Source organism: Manacus candei, unplaced genomic scaffold (assembly GCF_025592945.1).
Source record: "Manacus candei isolate 608988 ecotype Guabito, Panama unplaced genomic scaffold, ASM2559294v1 h1tg000072l, whole genome shotgun sequence".
Taxonomy (NCBI): domain Eukaryota; kingdom Metazoa; phylum Chordata; class Aves; order Passeriformes; family Pipridae; genus Manacus; species Manacus candei.
In genome coordinates, this window is record NW_026138120.1 from 5,895,001 (window position 1) to 5,922,840 (window position 27,840).

General features: G+C 36.9%; 1 protein-coding gene across 3 annotated transcripts in view; it reads left to right on the forward strand.

Annotated features, from left to right (window-relative positions):
- The window catches only part of SKAP2 (src kinase associated phosphoprotein 2), a 118,280-nt gene that overhangs the window by 47,874 nt on the left and 42,566 nt on the right, over positions 1–27,840 (forward strand). For all 3 annotated transcript variants that reach the window (XM_051808448.1, XM_051808449.1, XM_051808450.1), the window contains exons 5-6: positions 21,657–21,734; positions 22,476–22,559. In XM_051808448.1, coding sequence (XP_051664408.1) covers positions 21,657–21,734; positions 22,476–22,559 — 162 coding nt within the window. The remainder of the gene's footprint in view (positions 1–21,656; positions 21,735–22,475; positions 22,560–27,840) is intronic.

Sequence of the window (27,840 nt, forward strand, 5' to 3'; positions counted from 1 at the left end):
ATATATGCTATGAACACAGCAGATGATACTAGAATAAATAAATGTTGAAGTTGGTTATAGCTGTCTGAAGGCCTCTTAGTTATGAAATATGTATCAGGGTTGGTCCCGAGGGTTTTGAGGATAACTGTGGCAAGAGGGTATATGCTCAAAGAAGAGTCTGTTCTCTGTGGAGCTTTCCAAATTTGTTGATACAAGCTCTGTCACGTGCACCACTTCATATTTTTACCATTGTCGTTCCTAAGTTGCTCAAAGGTTGCAAACAAAATAGAGTCCTGTCGTGGTAGGGATTCTGCAAATAAAGAAGGCAGGGGTGTACAATCCAGCATGGTGCCTAAGCTACTTTTACAACAGCGCTTATAATATTAGTCTTGGAATGAGAAATAGTGGAGTGCTGTCATTGCAGCAGTGCCCCAGGCTAAATACCATTCTGAGAAGTGGGGCCAGAGACCATGGGCAAGGTAACTTGCAGTTACGACTCTTGAGGATGGAGCTTGTGTCTGTCTGACATTGGATGCTAGTGCAGGCGTATCTGCATCTTAGTTCAGAACTGCAGGAAGGTAACTGATAACATTACCACACCATACTCAGTACCTTACTACTTCTGCATAGGTAGCTGTGCTGTCCATTAAGCAGTTATCAGACCTGTGCCAGATGTTTAACTTACGTAAATCCATCCCTGATGTTGGAATAAGAGCAACTTTATGAAGTGAACGACTCTCTCCGGCCTGGTTTGCTGATTATTTATTTATGTTTTTTCCAGTCATCATGCAATGCCTCTCATGCTGGCATCTGCTGGGGTAGAAAGACTGATTCTTTTTAATTGCTGATATGCTTTGGGACCCAAAGCATTTATTAGATTTTTAATGCTAGAAGACTGTACCTGTGGTAGGGTATAATATTGAAGACTGGGGCCACAGTGGAGAAAAGGATATTAAAAATAGAAAAGTAATAGGATACTTTCTGTTGCGCTTCTAATGAGATGTTCAAAACTGATCAAAGAGAGCACTGAAAGGAGACGGTAAAGCCAACAAATCTCTTCATGTTTACTTCATTCCCTGGAATGCCATAACCCAGGGGAAAGGTGATTTCTGATTTATGAGCTGGATGTGGCTCCCCCTGAAACAGCTGACCTGTTATACAACAGAGTCCCTGACACCTGTGCAACCCTTTTGCCTTAGCTTTCCTGGGCAGATGGCTTGGGGATTCAATTTCTGTGAGTCTAGCTGGCAACAGGATCTGTGCCCAGTGGAGGTGGCACACTCACCCAGTTACAAGGGCTGTGGCAGGAGAGTGGGCACGTGTAGGAATAGAGTTCACTTAGCTAAGAATCTCCCTGATGTGGAGAGGTGCCAATGAGTAAAGTGAGTGCACAACATGATCTGGGTAATGCAGGGAGGTCAGTCCTTCATAAATGGAGGAGACCATTAAATAGAACAGGTTCTCAGGAAGCTGGCACTGAAAATATGGAGAAAGAGGAGATAAAGAAGAAGGGCAAATGAGTCTAAAACCAGGAAGCAGCTTGGAAAGTGACACTACTGGACTTAAGAAAGGCTCTGAGGGAGGAAGACAGTAAGACTCGGTGCAGAAAAAAGGGTGTTTCCAGAGACAGACCCTGGTGTCAGTATAGGGAGTGGCTGGAATAGAAAGAAGTACGGTGGGGAATGTGGTTTTCCTGAAAATTTTTCTTTGAGCTTCTGTGCAAAATGGTTACTGCATTTTCCTCAGAGATTTCTGTTTGACAAATCCAGGTGATTATGGGAGTAAACTGACAAGTGTTTTGCTAAAGCTGAGTAGGGAGATATTCATCTTTTCTACGACTATGTGAAGAAGACTCTGTTATCACATGAAGGGAAATATCTGTTTAAAATATACTTCAAGTTTTCTTTAATGGTGAAAGAGAGGATGAGTCTGAGCAGCCCAGTCTTGATATGGTGTTGATAAATATTCAAGTGTGGTTGTGGACATTCAAATGGTCAAGTCAGGCTCTAACAAGAGTACTCTAGGCTTGTTGGCTTTGAAGCTATTGTTTAAAAAGAAAATGTCTTTTGTCTGGAAGGCTACACACTAGCCATATGGATTTAAGTTTGGAAGATACAGTTCTTCTGTGAAATTGTATTTATACCATAGATATTATGGCAGAAATGGGTTTCCTGAATTTTATACTTTTGTTTCATGTGCTTTCTTTCACTTCTGATAGGCAGAGATCTTTCTAGTTCTGTCATATATGCCTGCTAGGCTTGGTATCTTCTGTAGTCAGTGTATATTGATTTATAGCACTGCCAGGCCCAGCTGCTAGCTTTGGGCAAGAGGCCCATTTTCTGTGTCCTGTATCTGCTCTCACAACCTGACATTGCATTTTACTACTCTTTCCCACCTTGAAGATTAGAACAGGATTAGGAAATGAGGAGGGATGGGTGCTGGAAGTCAGGCAAACTAAGGGAAGTCCCACAAGATCCTGGGTGTTCTCACTGCTGCTCTGGGATTGGAAATTCTCTCATGTCTCAAGAGAGACGGGAAAAACTGATTCTGGCATCTTATTACAATACTTTGACATGTGTCATTCCCAAATGAAGTGAAAACTTTGAGGTAGTTGATTTGGAAAGTTAGCCACAGAAATGTGTGAAAAAGTACGTGCAGTATTTAGGAGAATCCACTGCAGAAATGTCTGGGAGTACACTTGTTTTCACATGCTTTTATTATTTTCTGCTGTTCTTATGACTGCTTTTGGGAAAAGAAAGCCTGCATTTTGCATTGTAGTTTTTAATACTTCAGCAGCTGTTTTTCCTGTGTCTGTTGGGATACTTGATCATGAAAGCAGGCCTTCAAGCAGACTGGTGCATGCAGCAAGTGTGACATAGCATCGAAAATGTCCTTATTGTATGTGTGGTGTAGAGCTGATATAGCAAATGTAGTAACTATTAGACTGGAGGCTTGGGGAGTCTGCAGTTTAGCCTGATTATTTGTAAAGAGGTCTCATAGCTTAGCACCAGAAACAGTAAGGTGTTAAATGATGGTCAAAATTGTAGTCCACTGCCCAAAGTAGCCGACCTGTCAACTCTAGTAAAGATCAGTACAAACAGGAAGCCCAGTGTCACTAATAATATAACTTTTTATTTTTTGAAATTAATTTTGTTGAACAGTCTGCTAAAAGAATAATGCAGAATATTCTGAACTTTAAAGTTTCGTCTTGTGTTGCTCACAGACTTCTTCAATGACAAGGATGTTTTCTGTAGATGATGCTTGAGGGTAGTGGGTAAATTATTTCAGTGTAGATTTCTCTCTTTTTCTTAAATTGTATGTAACATTTTATTTGAAGAGCAACAACTGTGTTGGCCTTAAGCACACATCAGTTAGGTGAGGTCGAGGTGTGACACTCAGTGTTGTTGCAAAAGACATATTGTCAAAGGACTTTCTTTATGGGTTGTGAATTCAAGGCATGTGTATTATTACCAAAATCCTTCTGGGGTTATGGTGGCAGCTTTTTATGGTAAGGGATTGTAGCTGATCAGTATAGAGAACTGTGCAGTTTAATCTGTGGCTTGTGTGGTTTTGGTTTGATAAATTATTCTTGCTTTCTGTGCACTTGCTAGTGTAAGCCACATGATTTGTACTAAACTTCACTAGTGAATGCCAGTTACAAGCTCTGAATGATTTTAGTGTTGCTTGTTGCTTAACCAACAAGGAAATGTGAACCATTCTTCTTCCTCCTGTATCACTGATGCAACTTCTCTTTCCAATATTGAATAAATGGTCCCCTGTTAGAACAATTGACATCTGGAAGACTCTTCACAGTACTTCACATAGCAATGTTCTGACTCAGCCATTAGTTGTCGGAGCTCAAATCAGGGTCATCTCAAGAAATCTGTAATGCCTTTTACTTTTAGCAAGAGCTGGCCTGAAAATCTGCTTAATGTTGTCATTCAAAATTTACATGGTTTCATTAAATTTATTAAAAGCAATGAAAAATGCAGCAGTACGTAGCACTGATAAAACCCTTTCACCTTGCTATTTCAAATCACGTTTATGGACGATGAATTTAGCTTCCCAGTAGCCCTGGGCAGAGGTATTATCTCCATTTTATGGACAGGAAAACTGAGTTAGATTCAATGACTTGTCCAAGGTCATACATAAGACTGATAGTATTGAGGAGAAAAAAATGTCCAGACTTCTGTCTTAATTACACGATAATTTTTTTGAATAAACTCGGTGTCTTAGACAAGATGCGCCTATGTCTTTGTCTTTAGGGTTTTAAAAATAATTTTGAGGATTAATTTTTGAAGAAATGAATTTGTATTTTCCTCAGAAGCTTGATTCTCATGACTGAGAATATTAAGGAGAATACATATCCTTTTTTGTAGACTTCAGTTCACTGCTTCCTACAAAAACTTTGTTGTAGTCCACTTGGACTCTCTCGTTGTCTGCTTTTGTGAAATAAATCTGCCCTCATTATTTAGCATTCTTACATTTGCATATGTACAAGAGGGAACAGCTGCTTTCTGCAGGGATTTTATGTACTCATTCATATTCCCACAGTGGTGGCCTTGTTCTGAAACACACTGCTACCCTGTGGAAAAGCAGAATAATACATGGACAATATAGTAATCAGCCTGTTATTAAACATTTGGAAGTATAGCCATAAAGGGAAAAATATAACCATATAGTAATATTTTTAAATCTGAAGCAAGTACTATGTGATGATGATGTATAAAAGCCTCTTCCTCTTAGAGCTTCTGCAAAGCTATGGGGAAAAATTCTTTAGAAAAGAAATTTTGCAGTCCCCTTCAGTTTTTGAAAAACAAATCTAATTTTATTACTAAGAGTGTTTTATGTTTAAAAAGGGGAAAAAAGCGGTAATGCTTATTTCTCATTTGAAGGTGATCTTGGACATTGCATCTTAGCTATTGCCGTATCCATGGACAGAAAATTATATGCATCTATATTAATATAAGCTTCAGATTTCCAAGCATGGTCCTGACAACAGTTCAGTTCCCAAAGATTTGTGAATAGCAAGGCAGTCACAGGAGTTTGGCTCTTCATTTTTTTTTTTAACTACATTTTGGCTGTGTATTACCTAAACGTAGACTTTAAGAGAACTAAAGCTCCAGTCAGATGTGTAAGAACACATTGTTTTCTTACATGTTGTGAGAAAATGCAACATCATAGTGATGTTTTAATTAGTTTTGAGAACTTTACTTTTGAAAAAAAGCGAATAGATTCACTTTGCATTTGTCTTTAAAATTTTGAAGAATTAAAGTGACTTTGAGGAAGCATATGCAATTTTATCCCGAAGCATTGAGACATGCATATACATGAAGTTGTGGAAACCTGTGCAGTTAGAATGGAAAGTCTTAGAATGTGATAGTTATAACTGGACCAATAATTTAAAATAATACAATACAAGTAATAATTCTGAAAGAAATGCTTCCTTGCTGGAATTTTTTCTTGCTATTTTACCACCTTCTACTATTGGGCTTGTTGTTTCAGTAGTAGCAGAGACTATTAAAATATTTTAAAGGGGGAGGAAAGCACTTACAGAATTATTAATATTCTGCTTATGGATATCTGAAAAAAATGGAAGGTCGTAGTCTGACCTAGAGGCCTTGGCAGTGTCCTTTAAACAAGCATTAATCATATGTAGTGCATCAAATCATCATGTGCAAGATAACATTAGTGACCTCTCCAACTGAGGATAACAAATGACTCTTAATTTTCCTTTTTGTACATGACAGAAGTGTTGACAACCTCTCTGTATATTTTTTTGCCCTGTATGTAATCAACTGATCATTTTCAACACAAAATTTTCCTTGAAGTACATCTTTTCACTCCTATTTCTGCATGATAGGGACATGTAGAGAAACATGTAATGGATTAGTCCTCATATGTGCATGTTTATTTCTGTTGGGATGTCAAAAAGCAAAGTACTTTCTTCATCTTCTATGCTGATGAAATGACATACTGAACACAGGGAATTGAACTACATTGACTAGTTAAAATAAAATTTATAAAGTTGTGCTTCAAAATGTGGGTAAAAGTACACAATACTACAGCATTCTTGGGGAAAATGCATATTACTTGAAACATATTTTTGATAGTCACATGTAAAACCTGAAATAGTCATCCATCTTCTGCATCACCTGTATGAAAGTTGCTTTGAAGTCCTAAAAAGGGGGCATTACTCTTTGTGACTGGAGTGGTGATGTGCTCAGAGACATCTTTATATGTGGTTGGAAAGTCTGAATAAATATTTTAGAGCTAAACTGAAGACTTAATTGCCTGTCAGCTACTGCAAAGATCTTGTTAAACCAATTATAACCCTCTGATGCCTTAGTCTTTATTTTGCAATGGTCAACACTGCAGCTATACGGTACTGGAGGAGTCCACAGGATCAGTGTGTGTTAAAGGGTTAACAGGCACCTTAGACAATATTTTGCTGCCTTTACAGAAATTGCTTCAGGTTTTCAGCATTCTGGCCTGTCAGTCTTGCCACCTGCAGTCTGATCTCTCCAGCTGGTTTCCTTCTCCCATTTTTGCAGCCTGGCCTTAAGCATGAGCTGTGGCTGCTTGGCTGAGCCCTGCAGAGACTTGCAGCTTGTCACTATCCTGATGTTCACTCAGCCCTTTGCTATGGATTTGGAGGCAAAGGCAGTGTGCCATTTGGTGGCACCTCGGGGTGCTGTACATCAGGAGTCTGGCCTTGCTTTGTCTTTCACTGGTGGTGCCAACTATTACTCTGTCTCCCCAGTCATTTTTCCTGTCTGAATTTCACTGAATGGCGGTGGGACAGAGTTCACGGAAGTCTAATATATTTTAGGGTTTTGCTGCAGCTGCAGACTTTCCTGGTGGCATTTGTTTGCTTGTTTGTTCTTTTTGGCACTCGTATCATTTAGATACCAAATTAACAGCCTCCGTTGCTAGTTGCTAAAACTGAATGGTTTATAGGAAAATGCATAAGAGAAGGATATTGGATTAAATCTCAGAGGACTGACTTCTCTGAAGTACCATGTACCATTTTTAAAAAGTCATAATGAGTGGCTAAATAAACTCTCTGTGTTTTAGCCATGTTGCTGGAAGCTTTCAGGAAAACACTCTGAGTGGTGATTTCAACCTCCATCCACTGGTCAGTCAAGACCAAGTACAACTTTTTCAACTAGTCAGCTAGTAATATTGTCAGTAGGGTAAAGTGAAACCCTCTTATTTGATCATGTAGGCAATGTCTAGGAGCACTCATGGTGCTCACATCAGTTGCAATAGATGTCTTTGTCATCCTTGCTCTTTTCGTCGATTGGTTGGGGTATTGCAAATTAGAGAAGATTAGACACTCTTGCTATAATCCAACTAAATATTGAAGCTATATTTGAGCTGTAACATTACTGCTTTGCTGAAGTCCCCTGTGAGAGTTTTGCCAGAAGTTTAAAATTCCTAAGTCAGATCATATTCTGTATTACAGAAATCTTTGAAAAAAATATTTTATGCAACAGCTTCCAGCTCAGTGAGCTTCGATTTATGTACATCTGAATAACAGAGGAAAGATTAATAAATCTGAGCCACTATGCAATTTATAATCCTTTACATACCTACAAAATGCCTTTTTCCCTAATAAGCTTGCATTCTAGTATGCGTTTAACAAGTAAGATTCAAATTTCATCCTTTTTTAGTGACTTACCTCAAGAGAAGATCTGGAATTTTAGTTCTAGAAAATAATTTCAATTCTGAGTTTGAATTTCTGTTTGGCTCAAGTTCTTGCAGAACTTGCAGAGAGAATATTTTATGTATGGCAGACACTGTACTATGCTGTGGGATAACAACTGCTTAAATCTCTTATTCTACTTGAAAAGGACACCACAAATGACATAGGTGTGAAATTCAGTATTTGCCTCTCAGTTTGTGTCATCATGGGTAGCTGCAGGTCATTAGTCTGATTTTTGAAAGGCTGATTCCTTCTTATGGGGAAAGAGAGACAATAGATCGTGTCTTTTTTTGTTTTCTTTTTCTTTCAATCTGCTGACTTGTTTTGTGCTGCAGCTCATCTCTTTCACCCTTTAAGTGGTATTGCTCAACAGTGACACCTTTTTGTGTTTAATAACTAAGTGATAAACTTTAGTTTGTTCCATATTATAGCATGCCTTCAGTCATGTTTTTTGTTTTTTAAGACTAACAAGAAATAGTGAAACAAAGGGAACAGATGTGTGCTGATTTTTGGCTTTTTCATCTAAGAAGATCCTGTTGGTCTTTAATAGCCTTCAGTGTTGAGGTTCATCATTAACCCTTCAAATTAGTGTTCCTACTATAGGTTTTTCTTTTTTCCTGTAGATATATTTCAGATTCAAATAGTCAAGGACGTCAAGTTTGTGGTGTATGCTGTGAGTATACCTGATGACTAAGTTAGTGTTCTGTGCTCTGCCAGTGCATTTCTGAATTCAAGAATTAAGCAGTTGTGCTATTCTAACACTGAGATTTAATGTATGGACATTAAAGTTCTTATGCCCAGTACAGCTGATACAGTATCATGCTTCTCTGAAATAAGTTACCAAGAACCTAAGAACTATGACATGATTGATCATACAGATTAGCTTTTTAGGGATTTCTGCTTCATTTGTTCTTAAACATGAATTCTTAGATTTATACCTTATATTTTTCAGATTTACTCCTTTAAGTTGTCAGTTTAGTTGCATGATCTAACTTCTGCTGTTGTATTCAGTGGCGAATTAAGCATTTGGAAATTAAGCTTGAATAGCTTCATAGATATGAAAGATTAGTATGAATTTTGGGAATAGCTAAGATTACTATCTACATTAATTCTTCTTGGTTATTTAGAAAAATATGCTTTGATTAATATTTGCCTCTTGTAGGGGTAGAAATCTCAAAATGGAGAGAAATCTTGTAGCCCCCCTCAAACCTTTGTTGTAAACTTCAGTTCAGAGCTGCAGAGGTATATGTAGATGCAACTAAATATTTTCGTCTCTCTTTTAATTAAAAATTATTTTTTTTTCCTTTCTCACTGTGGGCTTCCTGGTGACCTTTCTTCTTTTTGTGTAATCCTAATTTAGTGGTACTGCTTCAGCTCATTTTTTTTTGGATAAAGGATGCTAATTTACTTGTATTTACACAGATGGCCATCTCATTTTTTCACTGAGCAATATGCTACAACACATTCTTTTCCTGCTAATTTTCCTGTTTCTATAGAAATTTCCTGATAAAAAAACTCACTCTGTGTGACTTCATAATTATAGTAATTTTTAACCTTATTAATAAAAAAAAAGTCAAGATGGTACTTTTTGGGGCCATAAAATATAACAGTAGATGCTGTCTCCAAGAAATAATTAAATGGAGAAGTGATAATATGTGTGAGGGGATCTTTCTGAGGGTATTTGTAAACTTTTGATTCTAAATGTTGCCTTCAGGCTTGGTAAGAAAAGCTCAGTGTTTGTAAAGATTATCCTGACAGCAATATGCTGGGTCAATTGTCAAGACATGTTTAGCATGGGGGGATATATTAATCTGCTATAGCTACCCCTGTAAGTGGCTGGAATAAATAAAGGGCTCAAGCAGATGAAGAGGGATTAACTGTGTAAATTGAGCAAACTCTTCAATCACTAAACCAGTGATTTTGCAAAGGATTAGTCTGCTTTTACAAATATTGATTACTGATTTGTTACTCAGAATGAAGATGATATAACTCGTGCAGTTGCTTTGTCGGATGCTATGTGAAGTGTACATCATTCATATTAATGGGGCTGTCATAGGCATTACAGAAACTGACAGATTTATTAGAGCACTGCTGTTAGCATTGTCATAGCTAAGGTTGTGTCAGCGTTTCCATTAGAAGTTCCATTTTCTTTTTTTTTTTTTTGGTGTTCATAGATCAACTTTAAAATCTACTCTGTTGAAATCTGGCAGTACCACTTTACAGCTTTGGCACAATTATTATTTTTGCGTACTTTTAGAGAGAACTGAATTAACACGTTTTTAAATTAGAAGAAAATACTGTGTATTATTTTAAAAAAATGTTTGCAGGTTTGAATTCTTTGTTTTTAGTGTAGATTTTGAGTGATACTGTGCATGTTGTGTATTTTGTCAGGTGTGTAGAGGAGTGATACGTGTCACCAGTTGCTATAAAGTGAAAGTAACCAAGGAATTTTTGTATAAATTAACTCTTTTGCCTGTATAAAGACTTGTCTGGCTGTTTTCCAATAGTGCTAGTTATCTGATAAAGATTATTACATTTCTTATAAATTCCGTCCTACTGGTGTCCAGAGACCATAATACTATCACTATGTACTGTCCACAGACGAAACAATGCTACTCCTTTAGCAGGTTCAGTTAATTCATTAATGCTACAACTGGTTCAAGTTTCAACAGTGGTTGCATTCATGGGGTGGTTTGCCTTTCTAATCCTTAATTAGATTTATGTGCAGAGGCAGGCTTAAGGAAAACTCAGGTGTGTTGTGAGAATAAAGGGACACAAAATGAGTTTGGAAAAAATCTCACTGACATTTATTCAGCTACTTCATCATTGTAAAAGTCTTAAGTTGTAAAAAACACCCATTTCTCACATTATGTCATCTTTTTCTTCTTATACAGATATTACAAAACTCAGTCATAGCTCTTCTCTTGATTCTCTTTTCCCAAATTTTGACCCCTGTAGCAGAATTTGATGGTAACTGTGGTTTACAAGCTTCCAGTCTCTTAACATTTGGGATTTCCCATGGTAGACACTGAAAGTATGGAAACCTTTATGTGTTTATAATAGGAAAAGACAAGCTGGCATTTAACATGTCAATTTAAGTGATCTTTCATTTTTGGATTTCAGTCCCATAGGTGGTTTCCAAAATAAAAATAATTGTTGCTAACTGCAAATAAATAATATTATTTCAGATATTTCTACTTGATACTAAAACCAGTAAGAACTGCATAGGGTCATTTGAAAAAGATAATAGGTGTCGAAAAAAGGAAATACATTCATTCTGTAGCTTGGCGTAACTTAGATCACTGAAAAATTAAAGCAGGTATTTCGACTGACAAGATGTAACAAAACGGGGCTTACGGGAGAATTGAAGCAGTTAGTCAGATATCCTCTCTCTTGTTCAGAGAAAAACAGCTTCTGCCAGAGTTCTTGTTGCTTGCATCTTCAAGTGTATGATTTGTTCTGGAACCTTCAAATGGAGTGGAAAATATTAGTGCAGTCATTCAGAAAACTTGGGAGTTGGTATTGGGAGGTGGTTCTTCCTGTCATTCTCAGTACTTCAAGGTGAATGGCAACTGAAATTTACATCTGGAAATCTTTCAGGAAACACAGGAGTGTTCTGCTGGCTTCCTGCAGTGTGCTCTGCTGGCTTCTTACAGTGTTCCCTTGTTCTTTTCGGTTTGGTCCCATGCAATTACAGCAAAACAGGAGAATATTTTATCTTTGTGGTAGCAGCCTTCTCGTGAGAGGAGGTATGAAAATAGGAATGTGTTTTTTCAACCATAAAACCTTTGGAATTTTATTACCTCTTTATTACCTCTTTCAGAGTACTTGAAAATAAAGGCACTGTGTTAGTCACTTTCGATTTTTTTCTTATGGTCTTGCTCTGTAGATTGATTTTTGTAAGTGCAATGTTATCATTGCAGGAGACTGTAATTCTACCAGAGCTTCCTACTTCTACATGCTGAATGATACTTGATCTGCATTTTGTGTGCTGCAGTAGGAAAACTTGAAAGGCTTGTATGATACTTTCTTCTTTTGTTATTATTTTTAAAAAGCTTGTCTTTACATGCAGACTGTAGTGTAAATTCATACCTCCATCTTAAACCAAATTTGCTTTCAAATGCAGAGAAACTTGGAGTGTGATAGTTCACTGATCACCGAGCATAGCTTTTTACTTAAATTATCAGTAGTAGAAGAAATGTATCAAAAATGAGGTACTGAGGCAGAACATTCAAGCCATTTTGTGTTTGCAGGAATACATAAAATGTGGAAAATGAAAACTGGCTTTCAAGGACCTCTTCATTGAAATCTGCAACTGCCACTTTTAAAGATGTGTTTTTAGCTGACTATAGGAATTCACATCTCTTCTTTTGTACAGATGAAAGATTTTTCAGCTCCCACCAGTTAATGTTAAAACTTTTTCTGATTAAGGATATGAGCTGTTGGAGCATTTGAAATGCTCAACGTGTGTACGTATGTTTCCTTTCAAGAGCTTAGCAGGCCAGGCCTTTGGCCAGGAGTCAGAACAGTTGGAACTTTGCAGACTACACAGCTAATCTGAGAGGGCTGCCAGTTGGCATAAGTGACTTCCATATATAAAACTTCATGCAATTTACATTGGAGGTTTTTGTGTTAGTCTGAGAATTTCCTTCTTTCCCAGGATTTCTTTGGTATTGCTTAGTGTATTTACAGTGTGTTAGCGCTTCTGATCAGAGCAGTAGTTAAAATGCTCCCCTGCTCAAATATCCCTCTCACAGATTGAAATTCACATTGGATGATTTTTCTTTTTAGCTGTGTTTGACACTTCCCAAACTGTACTGTTTTAGTTTTTTATTTTTTTTTTTTTTTTTTTTTTTTTTTTAGTAAGACTTTTTAAAAGGGGCTAAAACTAGCTTCTGGAACAAGAAACAGAACAATTTAGAAAAGGATGTATACACAATGGAACATAGGAGAGGAGACAGGGCAAAAAATTGGGAAATTATAAAATTAAGAGGAAGAATATTTATATGCTTTTTGTGTGATTTTTGGAAAATCTATCTTGCATTGCATTACGAAAATTTGGGTAAGAGTCACAGAGTTCACTCTGTAGTGAGCTTTGTAGATCTGTCAAAATATTGTTGAGTAATAAACACTTCAATTTCTAGGACACTGAAACTATGAGAACATGTACTACGAATTTTGAAATATAAATTGGAAATTCATTGTTTAGCTTTGCAATAAATGACATTTGACAATTTTTCTGCCTAAACATATTAGATCATTCTCCTGTTCAGTTAAATAGTTGTCATTGCTTGGTCTCAGTTTAGGCTTATTTACTGAACAAAATGTGCCAATTGCCCAAAGATGAAATTGAAAAGTACTAATTCAAAACATTGTGACAAAATCAGAAAAGTAATAGGGAACTTCTGATTACTGTAGATTTTTCTTAAGGTGCTGCAGATAATGGGTATTTCCAAGGGATTCTTATGCTTACCAGGTGGCTATTTAAAAATAGTAGTAAATTGCAGTGTACAATTGTAGTATTACCTTTTCCAGATGTTTTAGATGTTAAGCTAAAAATTGTATTTTTCCCCTGGACATATTAATTGCTAACTTCTAACTTGCGTTTGGTAAACCTGTAGGACTTTCTTCCTCATAGTCATCTGGGAATACAAGAATCACGATGTGGTTAAAGATGCTATCCATATGCAATTTGACATCATGCTGGTCGTACTCCAGCTGTAGACTCTTTATTCTTGGCCTTTTAATTTTCTCTGATTAGCTAACAGCACCTTCTGTGGTTCAAGCTATCATGTAGATATTCCGAGTCTTTACTTAGGGTTTCTAATCAAAATTGGATGTGTGTGCTTGTCTGTGAGATGATGCTGGGAAATTTCAGCTTGCCTGCATCATTTCATGAGAATTCCCAGTGCCTCTAATTGATCCATGATGGTCTGTTTTGACTTGGTTCTATCTGCAAAGCAGAGACATTGTTTTTATCTCTGTGTTTTCCTGCCTACTTTATTTCTCATAATAAAGTAGAAAGCTGAGCTTCTTATTGCATAGGCAAAATTTGTATTGCCAGTTTCTGCCACTTATGCACTTTTCTCATATCTGTAGTGTGAGCTTCTGGGTGACTGAAACCTTTCTCTCTTGTGCTGAAATGACTGAGTAAACTTTAATTATCCTTGGAGGGATTTAAGCAAAACTTTTACAATTTTATGCCTTACAGTGGTGTGAGTGAGAGACTTTGTACAAGAGACCTTTTCTTTGCTGCTCTATCTTCTTTCTGTCTTCTTGTCTCAGAATCTTTGAGAAACAGCAGAAGCAGGAACGCTGCTCCTGTGAAGCATGCAGTGGCCTCTTTTATATCCCTGGGGGATAATGCCTGCTCACATCAGAAATCACTCCCCCCGACCTCCATGTGCCATGGGTGTCATTTGTGAAATTTTAATAAATACCTGTGTGAAAATCAAATCTAGACCAAGGGGTGAAAGCCGTGAATTCCTCTGTACATTAAGATGCTCTGCAAAATGTGGGTATTTTATAACCAATTTGAAAGCCATCAAAAGAATGCATAAATTGGTTTATAAATTCAGAGTTTGGTTTGGGTGGGGAGTACGTGACCCAGGATAATTCCATTAGGCTGTGGATCCTGGTGAATAGAGTCTAACTGGCTGACTCCTATAATTTGTTAAAAAAAAAAAAGAAAATGTCTTTGTGAAATGAAATATTTTACAACTACTTAAGAAACTTTGCTCAGAAAACAGATGAGGATCGAGAAGCCATAGATATAAGATTTTTAAAATGTAATATAACTAAATACACAGTTATATAATTAGGGGCTAAATGAAAATGACAAAAAGAGACAGATCTCAAGCATGCTAACTGATTAAAAGAACTAGATGTTTCTGTAAAACATCCATTGCAGTGGTTTTTAGGCTGCCTGGCCCACTGCCTTCTCCTCTGCTTACAGGAACAAAGGGAAGAGAAAGGCTCATACCACTGTCCTTCTAAGAGAGGAGTCCAGAAGAAATACTCAGTATTTAGGCATCTGAGGGTGTGGTATTAGTGTTTGTAACCCAAACTTCATATCCCAAATTAGAAAGAATTAAAAGTAGAAACAGATGACACTGCTTTGAGTATTCTTTAATGAAATACACTGCTGGCCCTTCTTAGAGGAATATATCAAGGCAAATTATTCTGTGAAAATTATTCTAAACTAATAGAGAGCACAATGGGTAGTGCTGGGCATGGCTCCAGAGTAAAACTTCATAGACTAGGCAGTGTTTGGAATGAGCACTTTGAAGACCAAAAAGCTAACTTTTTGTGAACCAATGTTTCAAAAGCTAAACATTTTCATTATATTTATTCTCCGGAATGAAATGTGTTTTCTTTAACATTTATCTTTTCATTCTTGCATCTTAGACTAATTCAGAGCTACCAGCCTTCTATATTTGCAAAACACTGAAGTAGTCTTTATGAAAATGTTCAGGACAGTTAATGAAGCTAATGAAATTCTGTGTTATCTTCCTACTGATAACTTTTCTTTAATCAGAAAATTCTAGGAAATAGGATTTTTTTTAAATTCACTATACATTAATCTTCTCTTTAATAAAAAAGTAAATGTAGGGAGAAGATATGCATATGAAAGTAAACCACGTCCTCTTTAGCCTAGATTCACAGTGCTTGTGCAACAGATGTGACCCCAGTGTATTGCTATATACACATTCGAAGATAATTGAATCCCTCTGTAGTAGCTATTAAAAGGGGGTAAATGCTGTATTTCCAAATGAAATGGAGAGATATGAAGAAATTTTGGAGAAGTGTATGAGAAATGGCGTAGGAGGGAGGAAAAGAAGATGAAATTACTTTTTTGTGTTGCTAGAAACATTACTCCTTCGTTGCTCAACTTTAACACAAATATTTTCGGAATATCTCTGCCAATTTAGAATGTCAGCCTGAGAGATAGCATAAAAGACCTGAGCTTGAAGGCAAAATGCCCTATTTTCTACATTTGCTGCAGGAGCAAGCTGTCCCTACGTGCCAAAAGATGAGCTAGCAGGGAAGAAGACCAGCCTAGCTGAACAGCTTTCACTGGAACTCAGGGAAAAAAATGGAGTTTATGACCTTTGGAAGAAGGGACGGGCAACTCAGGAAGAGGACAAAGATGTCATTAGGCCATGTAGAGAGAAAATTAGAAAGTCAGAAGGACCAGGAGGAGGAGGAGGCCTGTCAGCCTAACCTCAGTGCCGAGGAAAGGTATGGAACAGATCATCTTGAGTGTCATCATGCAGCACATACAGGACAACTGGGGGATCAGGTCCAACCAGCAGGGATTTAGGAAAGGCAGATCCTGCTTGACCAACCTGATCTCCTTTTCTGACCAGACGACCCACCTAGTGGATGAGGGAAAGCCTGTGGATGTTGTCTACTTGGACTTCAGTAAAGCCTGAGATACTGTCTCCTACTGTATTCTCCTGGAGCAGCTGGCAGCTCATGGACTGTACAGGTGCACTCCTTGCTGGGTAAAAAACTGGCTGGCTGGCTGGGATCAGAGAGTGATGGTGAATGGAGTTATCTCCAGTTGGCTCAGTACTGGGACTAATCCTATTCAGTGTCTTTATTGATGATTTGGATGAGGGGATCGAGTGCACCCCTCAGTACATTCACAGATGACACTAAGGGTCTTCAGCACAATAGAAAGGAAGCTGAAAAAATAATTTTTCAATAATAGTGTTCATATTATTATTTTTTTTTAGTTAGAAGAAGATAAAGAAATAGCAACCACTGTTTCCTCCATATAATCAAACTAATGTATTTTTTCCTGGCAGCTTTCTTTTACAAGGACTGAAGAAAATAAAATTATTCTTATTTGAGCAAGAAGTCTTTGCCATTATAGTGGTTAAACCACTGGTCTTCTACTAGGAAAGCAAGCTGTAATCAACCACTTAGCTGTTACTGAATTACACTTATCTCCACTTTGCCTGTTTAAATTCCCATAAGCATGCTAAACACTTCTTTGGAATGCATTGACCTCTAAGTATTTCTTGCTTTATGTATTCCTTAGCCCACATTGCAGTAGTAAAAAAATATTCCTATTGGTAGACAGTGCAGAATAATACAACCTGGTTTTGTTTTATTTATTTTGTGTACAGAAGGAAATTTTAACAACTTTGGGTCCTCCAAAAATCAAAATTCCAGGTGGAGTGATTGAATTTCATGCTGTGAAGTGACACTGATGAAACTGTTTTTAAGTAATGGACCAAGTTCACTGTTGCAGCAGAGTGAAAAAAAAGATTGCATCATTCAGGCTTTTGACTGTTAGATTACCAAGTTGCAAAAATTGTAGTCATGCCATAAGCCGTAGTTGGAAGTCTTTCTTAAGTCACAAGGTACTCTGTGTTTGTGGGATTTGTGCAGCGGAACCTGTACATTAGTACACCTACATTAATAACATTAATGTTTTTCTGAAGTCAAAGCATGACTAGTAGAAGGACTGACTTTATGCTTGAATGAGATCATTTCACTTTCTTTTCACTGGAGGAATTTTTAGCCTGGCAGAAATAGTATTACAATAACTGCCAGCTGCTCACTTGGCGCAAGAGTGCCTAGAACCAAGAGGAAGAATCCGGTGTATTATACATATAATATACTTTTCTCTAAGACGTGAAAGTTTAGGACTCATAAATATTTTGATCTGGTCTTTGATGGCTTTTTTACACATCATGCATGTGGAGCATAACTTGCAGATTTTAATTTGGAGTACATTGGAGTAATTCCCACCAGGATAGGAAGAGAAATTATTATGGGAGATTCTTATGTGAGTGGGTGGTCAAGAATGAAGGAAAACCTTTAACATAAAGCAGATGGACCTCTCTTATTTTATACTGTGTATTGGGATGCGAGATAATAATCTCCCAAAGTATAGGATAGTATTGATCTGATCTTCACATCAAAGGAATAAGGCTCAAAATATTATTTGTGAGGTAGAAACTCAGGAATGGAAATGAGACCTTTCTTGTATCCTTAACTCTGTGCTTGCCCACCACTGTCTGGGCAATGACACAGAAGAAATTAGGTCCAGAAGAGTACACAAAAGCAATTGTTGTACCTTTCTCCACATGTAAACTCACACAGATGCAAGCCACAGAACACTTCTTGACTCAGAGTGCTACTTTTCTCTTTGGTATTTAAAATTGACTTCAAAAACTACAGTGTACCAGAGGAGAAACTAGGGAAGACTACGGGCCTTATAACATCTTTGTTTCTAAATCCTTGAGTCATATCTGGAAACAGACTACACAGGGCTAGGAAGTAGGTGGAAAGACGCAGTGATCTCTGCTGGTCTGATTTTGGGAGAGAAATTTTGCTCTGACCTAGTACCCAGCTTGACCGTAAGTTTCTCGGCAACAAACACTGACACACCCAAGAAAAATAGCATCAGTAGGTTCTATCTTGCATCCCCAGGATGCAAACTCCTTGCATCTCTACATTTAATTTCTTATGTTGGACAGTCTCCAGTGAAGTTACAGAAAACTGGAATTCAGACCATTTCACCTGCATTCATGAGGGAAGGGGAAAATTCTCCTTGTCATGAAGACATCCTGGCGCATACATGGGAGTATAACATGGGAAATTAAGAGCTCTGAACTCTAAAGGACTATGTGATTTGAAGCATGTTGTTTAATTTGCTTCATGGTTCTTTATTTAAGTAAAATAGTAATGCCATCTTTCTTGGCAGTGTTTCTCTGTCTTAAACAGATTCTTTATAGAAGGAGCTGCCTTATTCCAAGTCTCATGCAGCAGTCAACTAATGAGTCTCTGATCTCAGCTGTTGGTGTAATGTAAACAAATGCTTCTTTACTATAAAAAAGCACTGCTTTAGTGATACTTTTTTATGAGATTTGTGTCAAACCTGATCTATTTCAAGTGAATGGGGAAGCAATTCTGATTGAAAGTAACTGCAAAACCCAACTGCTACATAAATTCCAAGCTTTTGGCTGGGAGTTCCCACATCTAGGGTTGCAGTTCACGCTAAATCATGTTTGAGATGTGGACAAGACAGTAAAGGAATGAAAAAAATGGAAGAAAGGTAGACAGATGACACAGTTTAGACTCTAGGCATAACTGTAAGGAAGATGTCATTCTCTATTCTTTCTTCCCAAGGTTGTTTTTGTTGCAGTACAGGGGCAAGGGTATCCGTGTTTGTGCTTTCTTCCCACCACATATGTGCAACACCTGTGGTTCATGGGAATGTGGGAGGAGGTGGTTCTTTCTCTTTCCTTTATACTTTTCATACTACTTATTCTCCCTCCCTTTCCTTCTGGAGGTACAGGGCAATGAAAGGAGGAATTTAACCAGATTTATGCTTTTTCTCTCTTATACAGCTGTATGTGTCTTGGGATATTACAATTGGGTCTGTTTCTCTTGCCCTTCCATTAAAGCTCCATCGTATTTTTTGGTTCCCAGGCTTCTCTGACAGAAGGATGATAATATGCATGTGATCTGTTTCTGCTTCAGGTACTTAAAGACTGTGAGTGGCAGTGGGGCTGGCCAGCTTCAGCTTCTTTTGTGGAGTTACTGCCTCAGTTCCTTTGAAGAACAGAAAAAGGAACTGGCTTCCTTACGGGTTGAGGGTGGGAGGAGGACTTCTTTCCACCAGACAGTGGAAGGCTGCCTTTTTTTCATGCATGTTGCTTTCCTCACAAGCTTTTAGTGCCCTATGCAAAATAAATGTGCTTTCATAAAATCCCATAATCAGATTTATCCTGACTTGTCTCAGCAGAAGTAGCAAAACTGAGAGTGGAATTTTTCCACTATGAAGTAGTCAGTTCAGATAACAGAATAACATTAAGGAGTCCCCAAATGATGTGGTTCTCTGGGACTGTATTGTCCCATTTGATTTGACTCTTCACTAAATGGTCACTGGCCAAACTTCCTCATCAAAACCCAAACTGATACAAACAATATTGGATAAAATTAGATCAAACTAGCAGTTGACATTCTTAAATTTAAGAGTGAACTGCTTTTTTTTTGTTTGTTTAATTAGGTTTTATGTCTTCCACATCTGTGGGGTTGCAGTGTTCTAGAATGAGCCCTACTGGGTGAGGTAAAGCTGTAAGTGTTGCACACTGATGCCTCCCAATGACCAATATAAAGCAGCACACGATGTATATTTGTAAAACTCTTCACCTCCCCCACTCATAATACCATCATTAGATCATCCTTTAAGTAACTATCAAACCTATCACATACCAGCCAGTGATTGTCTTTGTGTTAAATTCTCATTTAATGTTGCGCAGTGATTGCATATTATCAAGCAAGGGGGGCCAGCTGCATCATTTTATAGTGCATGTACATGCAGCCATAATTCTTGTAGTTTTAACACAATATTCCACAGAACCTGAAATAGAAGTTAGTGTACTCCTAATCTTTAAAAGTAGTATTAATAAAAAAATTAAATGGAAATATCAAATTCTGTCTGTATAAAATTCCGTCCACTATCTTATGGTATCCAACAAAATATTTTGTTGTCTAAAGAGCCAGTTGTATTATTTAAAGAATGCCTTTTCATTTTAAGTATTTTCATAACTTTAAAAAATAGCATTCTCTACATCCTCCTATCTCTTTTTCTTGTATTTTTCCTATTACAACTATATTTAAATAAGACCACCATAAAGGAATTCATTTGTGGACACTGATTAAAAAAAACCCTAAAACAACCTAAATATCCAGGAAATTGACCTTCCAGAGGCGGTGTTCATGGTTTGAGGTCAGTCAGTTGATCTTTAACCCAAACTGCATAGTTTAAATTTGTGTTTTTAGCACAGGGTTTATCTGCTGATATCAGTCCTTTTTTGTATGTTTATATTAGTAGAATGTAACGAGATTACATATATTTTGATAAATAATTGCTGCCTTGTAAACTTGCCACCTATCTACAGTGACTTATGAATATTTAATGATAATAAGTAGTAGGAACTTCACTGTGTTGCTCACATGCACTTAAAAAACCCAGCAGCACAGGAATACCTTTTATTCTGCTTTTTTTTGCTTGGGGTAAGCAGTGTGATATTTATATACATGTTAAATATTAGACACATCCAACATATTCCTGTTCTTAATACCAGGAGTTCCATTTAAATCATGATTCTGCTCTTTCAGGAAGGAAAGGATGTAGGATGGAAGACACAAATTTCTGATATTTGAATTTTTAAGTTGAGACAAGGTTGACTGGCCAGTCTTATGCTTCTGGCTACGAATTAGTGTTGAGAAAATGGAAAAAACACAGGTAAACCATGTTCACCATTTTGTGGACGCAGGCATATTGTACAGTCTAAAATTAGTGGCTGTAAGTCAACAATTTTGTAGACTTCTGTGTGATGTTTTTGGTTTATCCACTATCACCTTACAGATCCTCTAGGCAGTACCTTTGTGTCATATGGCAAATTAGGCAATATCTGTCAACAGCAGGCATCACCTTTTATAATCTCTTCATCTGGTTTCCCTTTTTGTAGGCATGTAATAGAGGGTCCTCACCTTATATGTTGCTTCCAGATATTTTTGTACAAAGCTGGTATTGAAAGCCACATTTCTGATTTAGTCGTGTTGAATTGTGACTCTTGATTTTGTTTGCAGATTTGAAAACTTAGTGCTTTCATTGTCCAACTTGCTTTACAGACCATGTTCAAAACAAAGTTACTGTATCATGTTTAATTACATATTTTTTCTTCTGAGACTTGCAGGGCCTGCTACACAGCTGTATTTTGTCCTTACTAAAGCAGTGAGGACAGTAGCAACAGCTCTGACATTGATAGCTAGAGGGTTTTTTTACTTAAAATATTCTGGCATATTAGTTATTAGAATAATTTTTTTCCTTCCTATGTAGCTCCTGCATATTGAGAGAGTAAAATCCATAATTTTATTGATGCTACAATAGCATTTTTTCTTGAAAAGCAGTGCTTTATAGAATTTGTTTTTCTTTCAGGGAATCAGTTTCCTCCTGTTGCAGCTCAGGATCTTCAGTTTGTTCTGAAGGCTGGATACTTGGAAAAACGTAGAAAAGGTAAGTCTAGCTGTCTTCGTTAAAGTTAGTGCATATTTCATTTCTGAGAAGTCTATATACCTGTATTTAAAGTTATACACATTAATAACTTTATACAGGAGTGATAAATAAAATGAGTAGAAGCTGAAGTGTTCAAGCATTGTTATGCAAAAGAAGCATAACACATAATTGCTCCCATAGTATTAAAAGAAAATCCTGTTTCTTTATTGACTAACAAAATCATGCAGTGAAACTCCACTGTCAACCATAATTCAGACACTTTCAGGTATTTTTGAAGAAAACATTAGGAACCTATGTAAAAGTACCATATGTTGACTTCATGTTTCAGTGAACATCAAGATTTATTTTCCTTCAAGAGGGCAAATATTGATCTCAGCTTTGGTTCAGTCAATATTTACCTTGATTCAATAAATCTTATATTGTCACTTTAATACCCACTTAATGCTGCAATAACTCTAGGAAATATTTAGGAAATTTTTCATTATTTCCTTATATTTAATGTTACACATGACTTCTCTCTTTATATGATTTCAAATTCCCGTTTGTTTTCTTAGCACCAATTTTTATTTCTAATTTCCTTCTCAGTGCCGTACATTTCTCTTCTTCATATCCAGATTTTGTTTCCTTTCCTTAGCATCTTTCCTGACTCCTCCTCCCTCTTACCTCACCCTTGAAAAGAAGTAGCATATTTGTGTTCAGTAATGACATAAATTGATATAACACAGATTATATTAATTTCAGATCACAGTTTTCTTGGCTTTGAATGGCAGAAGCGTTGGTGTGCTATCAGTAAGACGATCTTCTACTATTATGGAAGTGACAAAGGTACTTATAATATTTATTATAAAAATTATGTTTTAATGCACAAAAGAATATAAAAACTTTAGTGGAGTTGGAAACTGCAAATCAAAGGTCATTTTAAGAAATAAGATGAAACTTCTAAAAGAAAGTTCTCTTTTAAACAGTTCTAAAGCAGTGCTGTGAATTTTCAAAATGTGTAAATATTCTTCAGAACCTGTAAATGATGTACTTGTTTTCTAAAGCAGAGAAATTGAAGAAAAACAAGAGTAAATTTCTTATAAAGCTACTTTGTGTGCCAATAACAGCTGGCTTGATAGTATGATAGTATGGTACTCAACTGTTTTACTAGACATAAAATGTTCTTTCTCTCCAAAGTATATTAATTTTAAAACATCCTGTAATAGTTAAAACTTCTGAGTTCTTCAGAGATGGTTCTATCCAGGAAAATATTAGTCCAAAAGGTGCATAGTGAAGTTGCTTGTTTCTTTTTATATAGTTGTGGAAAAGATAGAAATTAAGTAATGTATTTAACTAAAAGCCAGCAGTGGAAGCTTAAGCTAAGTTCTGAAGGTGACTTTTAATGGCCAGTTTAGAAAGAATCTGGAATCTGGTATAAATATTGGTATATCACTTTGAATTTTTAAAATTGACAGTCAAAACATTCTTTAAATTGTTTGCCATGTGCATTTGGTGTTTAAGGGTAGAGCAAATGATACAGAAATATATCTGAGTAAATTTTAAAAGTACAACTGTCTTTTTTTTATCACCCCAAAAAATTCCCAGGCAAACTTTCCATTGAAGTTTTTTTTTTCTTCTTCTTCTGTTTTTCTTATATTTGAGTTATTTTGTGGTTTTTTTCCTTCAAAGAATAATTTAATTTGCTCCAGTTTGTTTCATTTAAACTCATTTAAACTCATCTTCTCTTTAAAAACAAAAGAAATAAAGTAACAGTCTAATTCTAAGTCTGGTTTTCATTTTGCTACGGTTTCCCATCATATTCTGTTTTCAGAGTTCTGTTAGTATATCTGTGAAATGTTCCATTTTCTTCTTTCCTTAGGATTTACAGATTGGTCAAACTTCAAAAACATAAACGATCTGTATTGAAAAATTTTTTGGAGGTGTGGCATAACACTGATTTGTCAGTACTGATTTATTTCTTTCACTGGAAAATGATCATGTGCTGTTTGTTTATATATATAGTTATACGTTGCCTAGTACTTTAAAAGCAGCAATTTTTTTTCAGAATATATTGCTAGTTCATGAAGATTTTTCTGCATTTTAAAATATTTGTATTTTTTATCTGCTATTTTTTAGAAAAACAAGGTTGTGTTTTTTTAACATATTTTCCTTGTGGCTATGCTCGTTAGTTTATTTATGCTTTCTAGCATATGGATTTTGAATTAGGGCAGGAAAGTTGCCCACCTGCTGTTTTTCTATCTTTTTTTTTCTTTTGCAACAACCTGATTATGAAATCTGTGTTGAAACTTATAATACCTGTGCTGAAATTTAAGATACATGGAAGTATGTTCCCTAGCACTCAAAAGATTGGTGTCCTGTTAGGAATTGTGATATTCTGTGGGATCTCTTTCCTTTAGGAATCTATATACAAATGTTTGGCTTATACATTTACAGCTTTTGTAGAATGCAGATTTTTTGAGGAAGGTTCTCCTAACCATAAAGTAAGGATATGGGAGGGGCAAATAGCCCATGGAAATTTTTTAGAATCATAGAATCATTTCTAAGATCATTGAGTCCAAACATAAACCCGGCACTGCCAAGTCCATCACTAAACCATGTCCCTAAGAGCCATGTTTACATATCTTTTAAATACCTCCAGGGACGGTAACTCCACCACTTCTCTGGGCAGCCTGTTCCCATAATTGACAACCCTTTCAGTGAAAAAATTGTTTCTAATATCCAGTCTGAACCTGGTGCAACTTGAGACCATTTCCTCTTGTCCTGTCACTTGTTACTTGGGAGAAGAGATTGACCCCTATCTCATTACAATGTCCTTTCAGGTAGTTGTAGAGAGCATGGCATGGTTGGACTCCAAACAGTAGTTCATGGAGGAAGCAAACAAATCAGATGCATGAATTTCTGCCCTACCTCCATGTGACTGGTGCTGTTATTGCAGCATAGTGTAATGATTTAATCTTGCGGATACTGAATGACTAAATCACTCCTGAACTTGCCTTTGAATAAAAAGGTTTTTCCTAGACTGGTCAGAGGTACTTTCTTCAGCCCTGTGATGCCATCTTATATAAAGGTTCCAGTGCAGAAGCAACTTGCCATCTTTGTGCAGAAACTGGATACCAGCCACGAGAAACTAGTTTACTGTTGAAACTGAGCTGTCATCCTAATGGTTTTAAACGTATGTGCTGCAGTTTATCATGCGGTTTAGCTGCAGATTGTCAGCATGGATGATGTGTGCAATGAGGCAATCGTGAGGAGGTCTGGCAACCTGAAACTGAAACCTGAAACTTATGGCCAGCAGTGGTACCTGCCATAGTACACTATTGTGTTGGGTCCTTCTTTTACTGTAAGCCTTGATGCTGTGCCAGATAACTTGGACTGTGTAGAAAATCAATGTCTATTCTTGCCAATTGTGGTTCTTACCAATAGTGTTGAAGTGTGTGTTTGAGTGGCTTTGTGCAGATTGCTGCCACTCCTGGGATGGTGTCCATAAACAATGCTGGTCTGCCCTAACCTGTGCAATGTCTGGAGGTTTTCTATAAGCTGGGCCTTGGTTTCTGACAGGTTCCAGGGCTGATTCACACAACACAGGCAAATTCCCCCTCGTCAAGGTGAACCTTGCTTCAGAGTAACAGAGATTCTGTGTGTACTCAGTCCTGCTGCCTGTGTTGGTTTTAATGGGTGCTAGTGCCTCTGTGTTGTGGGACATACAGCTGAGAGGCAGCAGGGCTTCCAGGTCCATCTTGGCTTGTTTTGCACTGTGTCTGTTTTATAACCAGACTGATAGATGAATAGTCTGTGAAGGCTATTTTGTGTCTGCTGCAGTGTGTAATTTGTTCGCCAAGGTTTGATTTTTGCACATCAGTATCGGTGGAAATGTAACTGAATGGTAAATGTGAGGCTACATGATGCCTTTTTATTATTTATGTAGATTTGTTGTTTCCACAATGCTTTTAATTCTTCTAACATTCTCCTTTTTATATTGGGAAAGCAAGAAGAAGTGTGGAAGTGTATAAAGCTCATAAGCACATGTAAGGAAGAGTTTGAAGGATGAGGCCTAGTCCAGGAGAATACAGTACAAGCTAAAGCCTGTGAAAATACAGTAAATGGCTGTGTGTTTGTTCACCTAAGAGACTACAAGCATTCTTTTAACAGTTGTGATGCCTGCAGGCTGGTGTCTGTCTTGTTTCCTTGTTTTTATCTCTATTTTCTCCTACATTTGGTGCAGCCTTGGGTAGTGAAATAATGTTATTTATCTGTGCTTAGACAGGTCTAAGCGAATCACTTACATTTTTTCTCATGATCAATGGTATGTGGAGTAGACGGAGGAAAAAGGCTTAAAGGTTTGACCTAATCACATGTCAGGAATAGGTATTGCAGGAAGCACATGTGTGTTTGTGCCTGTGCCTCAGTATCTCTTGCCGGCTTGTAGCCCACAACATTGCAGAGGAGTGTGTTCAAATGTCAAAGCTGAGCGGGATTTCCAGAAGCTTGCCTGGTCCTCCTTTTCATAGTCTTTCCTTCCATAAACCTTTTATAGTCCTCTCTTTTCTTTTCTTCCATGCAGTTGTACCCTGAGTTGACTACCCTAATTGCCTGTCGTTTTTCTGTATGATCTCTGGCTGTTCCTGTGTCCTCAGACACCGAGATGGTATGGATAACCTTTCAGACCTCAAAGTGCATGTGAAGAAGGAAAGTTAATTTGTTGCTTTATAAATGAATGAATTAATGGCTTCATTACTTCTTCCTCACTAGGCCACAATGTTATATGCCCTTCTGTCTCAGCAAACTGGAAGGATCAGCTAAATGTTTAGCAAGACAGTAATTGATAACATTATGGTAATTTTTCCCCTGTTAATGGGCACTAAAAATTTATTTTCATTTTTATAACTTGAAAATGGTATCTGCTTGCTTGCCAGTAATATGATGTTGAAGAGGAGTGCGATTCAGAGGCTTTTAGAAAAATCTTAGGTTTTTTTTTTTAAATTTCTTTACTTTTAACATGGACATGATAATTTTGGATTTCTCTGAATAGTAAGATAATGATGGCCAGGCCAGTAGTGGACTACATCTATTTGTGCAAAAGAGGAAATTATGCATGCTCAATAGGACTTTGTTGTAGCAGAGTGATGGCAATCAAAGGCATCTATCTAATGTATACCGGATCTTCTGTTATGAGACTGTTAAATTCAGACCTCGAGAGGCACACTTGTGATTAATAGTGTGTTATTTAAAAAATAGCTACTGGGTATAAGCAAACTGAATATAAACAAATTGGTGCCCTAAATAGTGTGTTTCAGTCATTGCCTCAATTTCTTAATTTTTTTTTTTTAAATTTCCATTTCTCAGAGGGCCAGATTAAAGGAAAGAAGAAGAAGAAAAAAAAGGCAATTACATTTCAGATCTGCTGTCTAAAAGGGAAGAACTTCTGTGCATGCATTTGGGAAGGACTGTTCCAAAAGCTGGAAAAGGAATTACCATTTTGGAGATACTGACACTTAACTATTTTTAGAAAGCAGACATCCTGCACATGGAAAAGTATGTGAAACTACATTTAGCATGAAGCCATGTAAACCATAAAATCTTACAGGCTCCTAATTTCAAGATGAAGAGAGTTAAATTATAGATTCTAATAGTATCTATAAATACTTTATCACTCTCTGAAATCTTTCTGTTTGCCTTTGTTCCTTATGCCTTCCTCTGCAACTTCTTTTCTTTCTGCTATCCGAGTACTCTCTGTTCTTCAGAATGCACTAATTCTTTTTACATGTGCTAATAATATGGGCACAGTGCCTTAGGCCTCAAATTTACAACCCAGTCATTTCAAGATCTCATTGAAGGTTTACCCTTCTTTGTTTTAAAAGTTCCCATGGACTTAGTTACACAAGGTTTCTTCAAAACCCTTTTTCTCTGCCTCCCTTGAGACTCTCTTTCCCCAATATAATATTTGCCCTATTTCCATTGTTAACAACATTTAACCATTTTTTGGATGAATGAAGTTTATATGTAAGAAAAATGTTTAAAGTGGCTCTCAAATTTAATTCAGGTCTGAACTTTCACTATTTTAAATAGAGCCCTCTCATATTTATTTCTCTAAAATACCTTAGTTTTG